This window comes from Onychomys torridus, chromosome 2, assembly GCF_903995425.1.
Source record: "Onychomys torridus chromosome 2, mOncTor1.1, whole genome shotgun sequence".
Taxonomy (NCBI): Eukaryota; Metazoa; Chordata; class Mammalia; order Rodentia; family Cricetidae; genus Onychomys; species Onychomys torridus.
The window spans coordinates 157107149-157119212 of NC_050444.1; the positions used below are offsets into that span (position 1 = coordinate 157107149).

Sequence of the window (12064 nt, forward strand, 5' to 3'; positions counted from 1 at the left end):
ATCTTGGACCAACAGCATAGAGGTTACCAGGCCATAACGTATATGTGACCTCTAGTCTGGAATAGTCATTCTGGGGAATGTGGGTGAAGTCTGCCTCTATAGCAAAGGCTCTCCAGGTCCTCAACAAAATACACTCTGGGTTTTCAAGATGGAATGTAGGTATTAATATTTTATTTTATTTTTTTTTGGTTTTTAGAGACAGGGTTTCTCTGTGTAGCTTTGGGCCTTTCCTGGATCTTGCTCAGTAAACCAGGCTGGCCTTGAACTCACAAAGATCTGCCTGCCTCTGCCTCCTGAGTGCTGGGATTAAAGGCGTGCGCCACCACCACCCGGCTCCTGGTATTCTTAATGCACTGTGTTCTGACCAGTCACTAACTGTGGAGAACACCAGACAATACTCCAGGTTCCACAGTACCTTTTAAAGCTACCAGAACAACATTTATAAGTATTAATTATTTCTCTGATGCCAACTCACTTAGAAATGCATATAATTTTCTCTGACTCTACCAGTATCCTGTCTCTTCATCCCATGTTCTTCAAGTCAACCTGAGTCCCTATGATCTAAAACCTTTGCACTCCATTTTCTTTCCAATATATTAAGCATTATGAAGCCATATGCCCTAGAATCCCTTGATGAGAGACATGTCTGTAAGATGCCATGACTTGATTAGGGTGATGAGCTAAGAATCAGTTATTGAAATGCTGGGAATATTTGGGCTGTGCACTCGGATAAAGATACACTAGCAACCAAAAAACCTCAGCTGGGCAGTGGTGGCACATGCCTTTAATCCCAGCACTTGGGAGGCAGAGCCAGGTGGATCTCTATGAGTTTGAGGCCAGCCTGGGCTACCAAGTGAGCTCCAGTAAAAGGCTCAAAGTTACATAGGGAAACCTCGTCTCGAAAAACAAAAACAAAAAACCCCAAACAAAAAAACAAAACAAAAATCCCAACAAAACAAACAAACAAACAAAACACAACCAAACAAAAAAAACTCAGCACATTTTATTATACGCAACCAAGTATGTACACAATGTACATACACTCCCAACAATAGGCTTCCAATTTTATTACCAAAAGCAACCTTATCCTACTTATGGACAGAAGCAAAAAAGTGTGGCGTCTAGGTTATAGAAACAGGAGTGAAAACAGGCCAAGCAGGTTCTTGTAGAAAAGGAGAATTTGTTGGGCTGTCTTTTGGCCCTGAGTATATACAGCAATTCAGGACAAAGTAGCTTAAATTTGTCTTTAAGTATTCTTAATTCCTCATAGCATTCTAGAGGGGCGGGGTACATCTCATGGGTCAGCTTGCTCAGGTTGGCTGTATGACGTAGAAGGTTCTTCAGGACAAGCAGAGAGATATCATTATTTTTGAAATTGACCTTCGTAAGCTGGGAGCACTGGCTCAGGGAAGGCAAGATAGCATTGAAATGAGAGTCCCTCATCTCGCACTCCTCCAGTTCCAGGATTTGCAGGGTACTTGCGATTCTATCAAGGAGAACCCCAAGAAGCTTAGGGCATGAGTCAGATAGCACTACACCACTCAGGTTCAGATGTTTGAGCTCATGGATGCTCAAGCACTGGCTCAGGTACTCCAAGTCTGACTGGGAGAGCCAGCAGTCAGTGATCGACAGGGTCTTCAAGGGGGTCTTCAGGCACCTAGGGAGAGATCAAGAGATTAGTTATGCCAAATAGCATTGAAGAGGTTTGTGGGAATGAAAGCAAGGCAGATGATGCTTTTCCCAAATTAAGTCTGTCCATATGATGGATTCATTCTGTTTCATCCTAGCAGTGTCTTCAAGAGTCCCTGAGATGGGCCCTGGGACACAGCCAGTCCCCAGGGACCCCCACCCAACTCTGCCCCAGTTGCTGGCCAGCAGGGAAAACTCCTGCGGCCAGGCTCTTCCTACCAAACCCCCATCCGACCTTGCAATCTACAAGACCTACACCCTACCTCAATATCCATCTGCCTGCAATTCCAGTAACTTCCTGAAACAAGGAATTCACCAGCTCTCATTGGAACAAGAGAGGCTTCCTGAGAAAAAGAATTCACCAGCTCTGACTAGACTAAGAGCCCTGAGAAGACCAAGAAGGGCTCCCTGAGTCACAGAATCAGCTAGCTTGGATTGGAACAAGAGTAGTTCCCTGATATACAGAATCTGTGAGTTCCAATTAAACCAAGAGCTAAGATTGAGACACAGAAACAACAAGCACAGAGTGTACCAATAGCAGTTCATTCTGGTACAGGCACCTCTTGTACCTAATAGAGGAAGAGATGAGTAGACATCAGTGCAAAAATATATACAACAACATAAAGAGCAATATGGCATCACCAGAACCTAGCCTTCCTACAACAGCAATACCTGAACATCACAAGGTAGAAGAAGCAGAAGAAAGCGCCCTTAAAAACAGCTTCATGAAGATGCTGGAGGCCTTTTAAGAAAAAATGCAAAATTCCCCTAAAGAAATTGAGGAAAAAACAAACAAAAAATTGGAACAAATCAATAAATCCCTTAAAGAAGGCCAAAAAACTATGAAAAAGCAATGAAACATGTGAAGGAAACAGTCCAAGATCTGAAAATTGAAATAGAAACAATGAAGAAAACACAAACAGAGGAAATGATGGAAATAGAAAATCTCAGTAAACAAACAGGAAACACAGATGCAAGCATAACCAACAGAATACAAGAGATAGAAGACAGAATCTCGGGTGTAGAGGTACAATAGAGGAAATAATTTGTCAGTCAAAGAAACCATCATAAAAGCCAAAAAAGTCATGGCACAACATGTTCAGGAAATCTGGGGCACCATGAAAAGGCCAAACCTAAGAATAATAGGGATAAAAGGAGAAGAATACCAACTCAAAGGCACAGAAAATATATTCAACAAAATCATGGAAGAAAACATTCCCAACTTAAAGAAGGAAATATCTATGAAGATACAAGAAACTTATAGAACACCAAATAGACTAGACTCCCCCAAGAAGTTCCCTATCCACATAATAATTAAACCACTAAAAAATAGAAGAAAGAAAGAACATTAAGAGCAGCAAAGGAAAAAGCCAAGTCACTTATAAAGGCAGACCCATCAAATAACACCTGAATTCTCAATGGAGACTTTGAAACCCAGAAGGTCCTGGACAGATGTAATGCAGACACTAAGAAACCATGGATGCCAGCCTAGACTAATATACCCAGCAAAACTTTCAATCACCATAGATAGAGTGAACAAGACATTCCAAGACAATACCAGATTTAAACAATACCTATCCCCAAATCCAGCCCTACAAAAGCACTAGAAGGAAAATTCCAACCTAAGGAAGTCAGATACACCCACAAAAACACAGGCAATAGATAATCCCACAGCAGTAAATCCCAAAGAAGAAAAATAAACACACACTACCACCAAAAGATAACAGAAATTAACAATCACAGGTCATTAATATCCATCAATATCAATGGACTTAATTCACCTATAAAAAGATACAGGCTAACAGAATGGATACAAAGTAGGACCCATCATTCTGCTGCATACAAGAAACATGCCTTGCTTGGTGGTGGTGGTGTATACCTTTAATCCCAGAACTCAGGAGGCAGAGGCAGGTGGATCTCTGAGTTCGAGGCCAGCCTGGTCTACAGAGTGAGTTCTAGGACAGTCTCCAGAGTTTACACAGAGAAACCATGTCTCAAAAAACTTAAAAAAAAAAAAAAAAGAAAAAGAAAAAAAGAAAGATACATCAACTTAAGAGCCAGACATTACCTCAGTGTAAAAGGCTGAGAAAAGTCTTTCCAATCAAATGGACTTAAAAAATAAGCTGGTGTAGCTATCCTAATATCTAATAAAATAGACTTCAAACTAAAATCAATCAAAAGGGATCAAGAAGGACATTACATACTCATCACAGGAAAGATCCACCAAGATGAAGTTTCAATTCTAAACATTTATGCCCCAAATACAAGGGCACCCACATATGTAAAAGAAACAATACTATACCTTAAATCACACCTCAAATCCCACACATTAATAGTGGGAAACTTCAACACCCCACTCTCACCACTGGACAGATCTGCCAGATGGAAACTTAAGAGAAAAATAAGGGACTTGACTGATGTTATGACTCAAATGGACTTACTAGATATCTACAGAATATTCCACCCAAACACAAAAGAATATACCTTCTTCTCAGCACCCCATGGTACCTTCTATAAAATCGACCACATACTTGGTCACAAAACAAATCTCAACAGATACAAAACTAAAAAAAAAAATCCCTCCTGTATTCTATCAGACCATCATGGCTTAAAGTTAGATTTCAACAACAACAAAATTACAGAAAGCCTACAATCTCATGGAAACTGAATAATGCTCAACCAAAGCACCAATGGGTCAAGGAAGAAATAAAGAAAGAAATTAAAGATTTCCTAGAATTCAAAAATGAATGTACTGCATACCCAAACTTATGGGATACTATGAAAGCAGTGATAAGAGGAAAACTCATAGCACTAAATGCACACATAAAGAAGTTGGAGAAATCTCACACTGGTGACTTTACAGCACACCTGAAAGCTCTAGAACAAGAAGAAACAAACTCACCCTGGAGGAATAGATGCCAGGAAATAATCAAATTGAGAGCTGAAATCAATGAAATAGAAACAAAGAGAACAGTATAAAGAATCAATGAAACAAGAGTTGTTTCTTTGAAAAAAGTCAATAAGATAGACAAGCCCTTATCCAAAAGGCAGAGAGAGCACATGCAAATTAACAAAATCAGAAATGAAAAGGGGGACATAACAACAGACGATGAAGAAATCCAGAGAATCATCAGGTCATACTTCAAAACTCTGTACTCCACAAAATTGGAAAATCTGAAAGAAATGTACAATTTTCTGGATAGGTACCACATACCAAAGTTAAATCAAGATCAGATAAACTATTTAAATTGACCTATAACCCCTAAGGAAATAGAAACAGTCACTAAAAGTCTCCCAACCAAGAAAAGTTCAGGACCAGAAGATTTCAACAAAGAATTCTACCAGATTTTCAAAGAAGAGCTAATTCCATTACTCTTCAAATTGTTCCACACAATAGAAACAGAAGGAACATTACCAAACTCTTTATGAGGCTACAGTTACTGATTCCCAAGTCACACAAAAATGCAAAAAAGAGAATTATAGACCAATCTCCCTCATGAACATTAGTGCAAAAGTATTCAATAAAATACTGGCAAACATACTCCAAGACACAACACATCAAAAAAATTTATCTACCGTGACTAAGTAGGTTTTATCCCAGGGATGCAGGCATGGTTCAACATACAAAAATCTGTCAATATGGGGCTGAGAGATAGCTCAGAGCTTAAGAGCACCGACTGTTCTTCCAAAGGTCCCGAGTTCAATTGCCAGCAACCACATGGTGGCTCACAACCATCTGTAATGAGATCTGGTGCCCATTTCTGGCCTGCAGGGATATGTGCAAACAGAACACTGTATATGTAATAATAAATAATCTTTTAAAACAAAACAAAAATCTGTCAATGTAATATTCCATATAAACAAACTGAAAGAAAAAAGCCACATTATCATCTTATTAGATGCTGAAGAAGCCTTTGACAAAATCCAACACCCCTTCATGATAAAGGTCATGGAGAGGTCAGGAATAAGAGAAAATACCTAAAGATAATAAAGGCAATTCACAGCAAGTCAACAGCCAACATCAAAATAAATGGAGAGAAACTCAAAATGATTCCACTAAAATCAGGAACAAGACAAGGGTGACCATTCTCCACATATTTATTCAATATAGTACTTGAAGTTCTAGCTGGAGCAATAAGACAGTAAAAGGAGATCAAATTGAAAAGGAAGAAATCAAAATTTCACTATTTGCAGACAATATGATAGTATACATAAGTGACCCCAAAATTTCTAGCAGGGAACTCCTATAGCTGATAAACTTCTTCAGTAAAGTGGCAGGATACAAGCTCAACTCAAAATCAACTATTTACAAATGATAACGGCTGAGAAAGAAATCAGAGAACCATCACCCTTTACAACAGCCACAAATAATATAAAATACCTTGGTGTAACTCTAAGCAAATGAAAGACCTGTATGACAAGAACTTTAAGTCTCTGAAGAAAGAAATTGAAGAAGATATCAGAAAATGGAAAGATCTCCCATGCTCATGGATAAGTAGGATTAACAAAGTAAAAATGGCTATCTTACCAAAAGCAATCTACAGATTCAGTACAATCCCCATCAAAATTCCAACACAATTCTTCACAGTCCTGGAAAGGACAATAGTCAACTTCATTTGGAAAAATGAAAACCCAGGATAGCAAAAAGAATCCTGTAAAACCAAGCTACTTCTGGAGGTATCATCATCCCTGACATCAAGCTCTACTATAGACTTACAGTAATAAAAACATCCTGGTATTAGCACAAAACTGACATATGGAGCAAATTGAAGACCCTGACATTAATCCACACACATATGAACACCTGATTTTTGACAAAGAAGCCAAAACTGTTCAATGGAAAAAAGAAAATATCTTCAACAAATGTTGCTGGCATAACTGGATGTCAACATGGTAAAAGATTGCAAATAGATCCATATCTGTCACCATACACAAAACTCAAGTCCAAGTGGATCAAAGACCTCAACATAAATAAATCCAGTTACACTGAACTTGATAGAAGAGAAATTAGGAAGTACTCTTAAATGCATTGGCACAGAATACTTCCTAAATATATAATACCAGTATCATAGACACTGAGAGCAACAATTAATAAATGTGACCTCTTGAAACTGAGAATATTTTGTAGGGCAAAAGAGATTGTCAATAAGACAAAAAGAGCCTACAGAATGGGAAAAGGTCTTCACCAACCCCATATCTGACAGAGGACAGATCTCCAAAATATATAAAGAACTCAAGAAACTAGACATCAAAGTAAGGAACAATCCAATTAAAAAATGGGTATAGGGGTGGTGGTGCACAACTTTAGTTCCAGCACTTGGGAGGCAGAGCCAGGTAGATCTCTGTGAGTTTGAGGCCAGCCTGGTCTACAGAGTGAGATCCAGGAGAGGAACCAAAAATATACAGAGAAACCTGTCTTGACAAAAAACAAAAAACCAAAAACGTAAAAAGGGCTATAGAGCTAAACAGAATTCTCAAAAGAATAATTTCAAATGAACAAAAGACATTTAAGGAATTGCTCAGCATCCTTAATCATCAGGGAGATGCAAATCAAAACAACTCTGAGATACTATCTTACACCTGTCAGAATGGCTAAGATCAAAAGCATTGCAGACAGCTTATCTTGGAGAGGATGTGGAGTAAGGGAACAATCCTCCACTGCTTATGTAAATACATTCTTGTCCAGCCACTTTGGAAATCAGTATGGCAGTTTCTCAGAAAATTGGGAATCAATCTACCTGGAGACCCAGCTAAATTACTCTTGGGTATATACCCAAAGGAGTGCTCAAACATACCATAAGGACACATGCTCAACTATGTTCATATCAGCATTATTTGTAATAACCAGGACCTGGAAACAACCTAGATGCCCCTCAAGTGAAGAACAAATTAAGAAAATGTGGTATATATACACAGTGGAATACTACGCAGCAGAGAAAAACAGTGAATCTGTAGTGGGTCGCAGTTCCAGCTTTGTCCTGGAACTACTACCCCCATTGAGGCTTCTGGTAACTGTCATGCCTATGAGGTGGGGATGCGACAGGAGGGCTGAAGACCTGAGACCCGGAAGTGCAGGCTCTCTTGGTTCCTATCCTGGATGCTGGAGGTAGATGGAGTATAATTCTCCAGAGAACATTGGTGGACTGTGCTTCACCTTTCCTGTACTCTGTAATGTATCCCTTCACTTGTAAGTTACCCCACAAAATAAACCTCCCTTTTAACTAGGTGGAGTTGCCTTAATATTTCAACCAATAGACATCATGAAATTTGCAGGCAAATGGAGGGAACTAGGAAATATCATCCTGAGTGAGTTACCCAAACTCAGAAGGACAAGCATGGTATGTACTCACTCATAAGTGGATACTCGCCATAAAGCAAAGGATAATCAGACAATAACCCACAACTCCAGGGAAGCTAACTAACAAGGAAGACCCAAAGAGGGACACATGGAGAATATATATTACCATGCGTAAAATGGGGATGAGGGGTGGGCAATGGAGGGTAGCGGGTGGGGGATGAGAACATAAGGGAATGGGATGGTTGAGCTGGAACAGGGATGGAGTGGGAAAGCAGTGAAAGAGATACCATGATAGAGGGAGAGATCATGGGGATATAGAGAAACTCAGGGCTAGGAAAGTTGCCTAGAATCTCCAAGAATGACCCCTAGATTAGATTACTAGAAACAGTGGAGAGGGTGCCTGAACTAAACTGACTTTCCCCAGTGATCAGATGGGTGAACACCCTAAGTGTCATCACAGAGTTTTCTCCAATGACTGATGGAGGCAGATGCAGAGATCCCTGCCAAACACCAGGCAGAGATCCAGGAGTCCAGTCCAAGGGAGAGAAGAGGGATTCTATGAGCAAGGGCATCAGGAACATGATGGGGAAACATGCAGAGACAACCAAATCAAACTAGTGGGAAACCATGAAAGCTGGATCAATAGCTGTGGAGCCTGCATGGGACTGGAATAGGCCCTCTGCATGGTGAGACAGTTGCATAGCTTGATCTGCTTTGGGGCGGGCCCTGGCGGTAGGATCAGAATCCAATTCTGGAGCATGAGCGGGCTTTTTATAGTCCTCTACCTATGATGGGACACCTTGTGCAGCTTTGTGGCAGGGGAAGGGCTCGGAATTGCTTCTACTGGATATGCCTCTCCATGGGAGGCCTTGCCTTCTTGTGGGTGGGAGTGGAGGGTAGGTTAAGAGGGGGGCTGGGGTGGCAAGAGGAGGGAAGGGGGAGATCTTTGGTGTGTAAAATAAATGAAAAAAATTCCTTAATACATAAAAAGAGTCCCCTGATATGTATGTTCTCCACCACTGCTGTGTCCAGTTTCCCCAACTTGAAACCCAATATCACCTATTTCCCATCTACTCACCCCTTTTTGGACCCCAAACAACCTTTTACAATGAGCAATTACAGGTGTGCTGGTGCCTGTTCACACATGTCTGAGCATAGATCTCATCTGCCGGGTTAATCTATGTCTCCACTACTGCTAGGTACACAGTGGTCAGACCATCAAGGACCCACTAATCTATAAAGAAAAGTATATGGTTGTTATGTTCTGGAGCACACTCTCCATCCTTCCTTACCTGAGCCACTCCTCAAGACAGCCTGTTAAAAAGTAGATAGTATATACACAGAGATTCTGGAGACAAGGGAATTTGGAGATCTGAGAAAGCAACATGCTTTTCCATTCCTGCTCTGCAGAAGCAGCAGATCTGAAGGGCTTCCAAATTTCTACTAGCACAAGGGTGTGAAGGTTTCTCATCTGCTCCAGGTAAGGAAAAAGATGTACCATGAATTCAAGTGACCACTGACTCAGCTCCAGCTCCAGGATACAGTCCAGATTTATCATTTTGAAGATCTGCACATCAGTGAATACAGGTGAATCCCGGATTTTCAGCTTTCTACAACATAGATGAATGGAATCTTTTCGCTGCTGGGTCCACTGTAACAAGTACGAGTCACATTTATTGTACCTGGCCTTCACCAGTTCAAGATCAGTTACAATCTTGAAAGGTTTCTTCACCCCAGAGTTAGGACAGATCTCCACTGGTTGCTCCTGCCCCTCGGCTTGTGGTGAGCAGTCACCTTCATGGGTTTCTGCCCTAATGCTCCAGAAGTCATGGTGCACATTCGTCAAATCAAGTACTCTGAGTTTTGACCTGTTGGTAAAACAGGTAGAATTCCCAGAAAATAAGACAAGATACATTCTACAGTCTACTTCTTCTCTACATCTCATATCAGCTTCCCTTCCAAATCTTTGCTTTCTCAAGATCAAGCCTCGTGATCAGTGAAAATGGATCTTTGCCAGCAAGGCATCTCACCTCCCTCTATTCCATTCTCATTAACCCCAGCCTCATTGTGCTTTTAACTGTGGAGCTGGCAAGGAGAGGCCTATTCCTCAGTGGCTATGTCTACTCTTGTGCCCTCCACATTTGCCATTAAGTGCCCAGATGCCTGAGACCTGGCCCAAACCTCTACAGTTCTCTATGCTGATGCTGTAAGAATCCTCGGATCCACCTTTGGCCAAGTTCTCTGTGTCCCCAGTTGTTCCTTCTCTGCACCCCCACAGCCTTCCTCCATCCTAGCCGGATCCTGATTACCTGGGATGAACCTTGTCTGTAATCAGCACATCTAGTCCAGCAAGCAGAGCTTTCAACGTTTCCAGGTGGGCGTCCTTTATCAGGGCTCCTACAGAAAGGTCTGGTAATGGCCAGTCAGACACCATGGCCCTCAGGATGTTTGTTCGTCCGTCAGTGAAAGCCTCCTCAAACATCTGTGGGAGCAGTCCCACGGGCAGGTCCTCCAGAACAGAAGTGATCAAATCCTCCTCCCTCAGCAGCCTCTATCTTGCCAGCTGCATGAGTGTGGGTGGGGCCTGGTCTCCCATCATGACTGGTTTTCAGGGATAATAATGCTGAGGAAGCATGAAAGCAAAGACACCATTCAGAAAACTTAGGAAACCTTTCCTCTTCCCACACAAGGACCTCTCTGTGGTGATGGTGGACATCTCAGTTTCACATTTTGATCACCATGTGATGGATTTAAAGCCACACCTTTCCTGTCTGCAATGTGAAGCCTCTCAAAAGCATGCTCTTTTCCAACACCCCATCCTATTCCAACCACAGTTCAGGTGTGTCCATTTCCACTAAGGGCTCTCCAGGAAGCCTGAAGGCTCAGCCCATGTGGTCTCTAGGCCATGTCTACAAAGAAAGCAAAGGAAACATCCCATTTCCAACCTTGCCAGTCTCTGTTCACCTGGCTGACGCTGCCTGGAACAATTGAGGGAATCTGTGAGATAGACATCATTAGTTATTGACTTCACTTGTTGGTTATCACTGGTCCTGATGTTTCAGGAGTGTTGCAAGCTTGTATTCTCTGTGCTACAGAGCTGAACAGAGTAAGAAAGAAACAGCTGGACATTGGTGGCCCACGTCTTTAATCCCAGCAATTGGGAGGCAGAGCCAGGTAGATCTCTATGAGATGGAGGCCAGCCTACTCTACAGAGCAAGTCCTAGGACAGGCTCCAAAGCTACACAGAGAAACAAAATAAAAAAAAGAAAAGAAAGGAAAAAACACTAAAAAGTCAGTCAGTACACCTTCAGTAGACACTGCCTAGGTCTGTAATGTTTGAAAAGCATCTGGAAAGGACTCTGGGATGGAAATTGTAACAGGAATCATAAAGTTCTTATTAATAAAAATCAAACCTTGGAGCCAGGTATTGGGGTGAATGCTGGAAGATCAGAGAAGCAAAAAAAGCCACAGTTTCCTCACCTCGCCAGTTCCTCAGCTGGTCTTGTGTCCTCAGACTGGAAGCCTTTCAGTCCTCATCCAGATGAATCTCAGCTGAACTGTTGCTCAACGCCTAAAAGCTTAACCAGCCAAATGCTTCTAGTGTCTGGTCTTCACGCCTTATATATCTTTCTACTTTATGCCATCGCTCCCTGGGATTAAAGGCTCACTTCTTGGGATTAAAGGCATGTGCCACATTGCCTGGCTGTTTCTAATGTGGCCTTGAACTCACAGAGATCCAGACAAATTTCTGCCTCTGGAATCCTAGAATTAAAGGTGTGAGTGCCACCATTTTCTAGCCTCTGTATCTCATGGCTGTTCTGTGCCCTGACCCCAGTTAAGTTTATTAGGGTGCACAATGTTTTGCAGAACACAATACCACCACAGGAAATGATAATTTACATATTACAGTCAAGAAACTCACTAGTCCAATATCATGGTTACTTACTCCTAGAGTTCTATAACATTCTACTTGAGGTCTCCAAAAACTAATGAACATTAAAAATAAAAAATATGATATTTCCAATTAAGTATAAAATTATGGTTCACACTTTTAATTTGAACACTGAGACCAGGGAA

General features: G+C 41.4%; 1 protein-coding gene across 1 annotated transcript; it reads right to left on the minus strand.

The window, feature by feature from the left end:
• Nucleotides 1-1092: 1092 nt before the first annotated feature.
• LOC118578023 (oogenesin-3-like) lies at nucleotides 1093-10583 on the minus strand. Its single transcript, XM_036178633.1, is given in 3 exon segments — nucleotides 1093-1657; nucleotides 9280-9855; nucleotides 10297-10583. Coding segments are annotated over 3 exon segments (1428 nt in total).
• Nucleotides 10584-12064: the final 1481 nt, after the last annotated feature.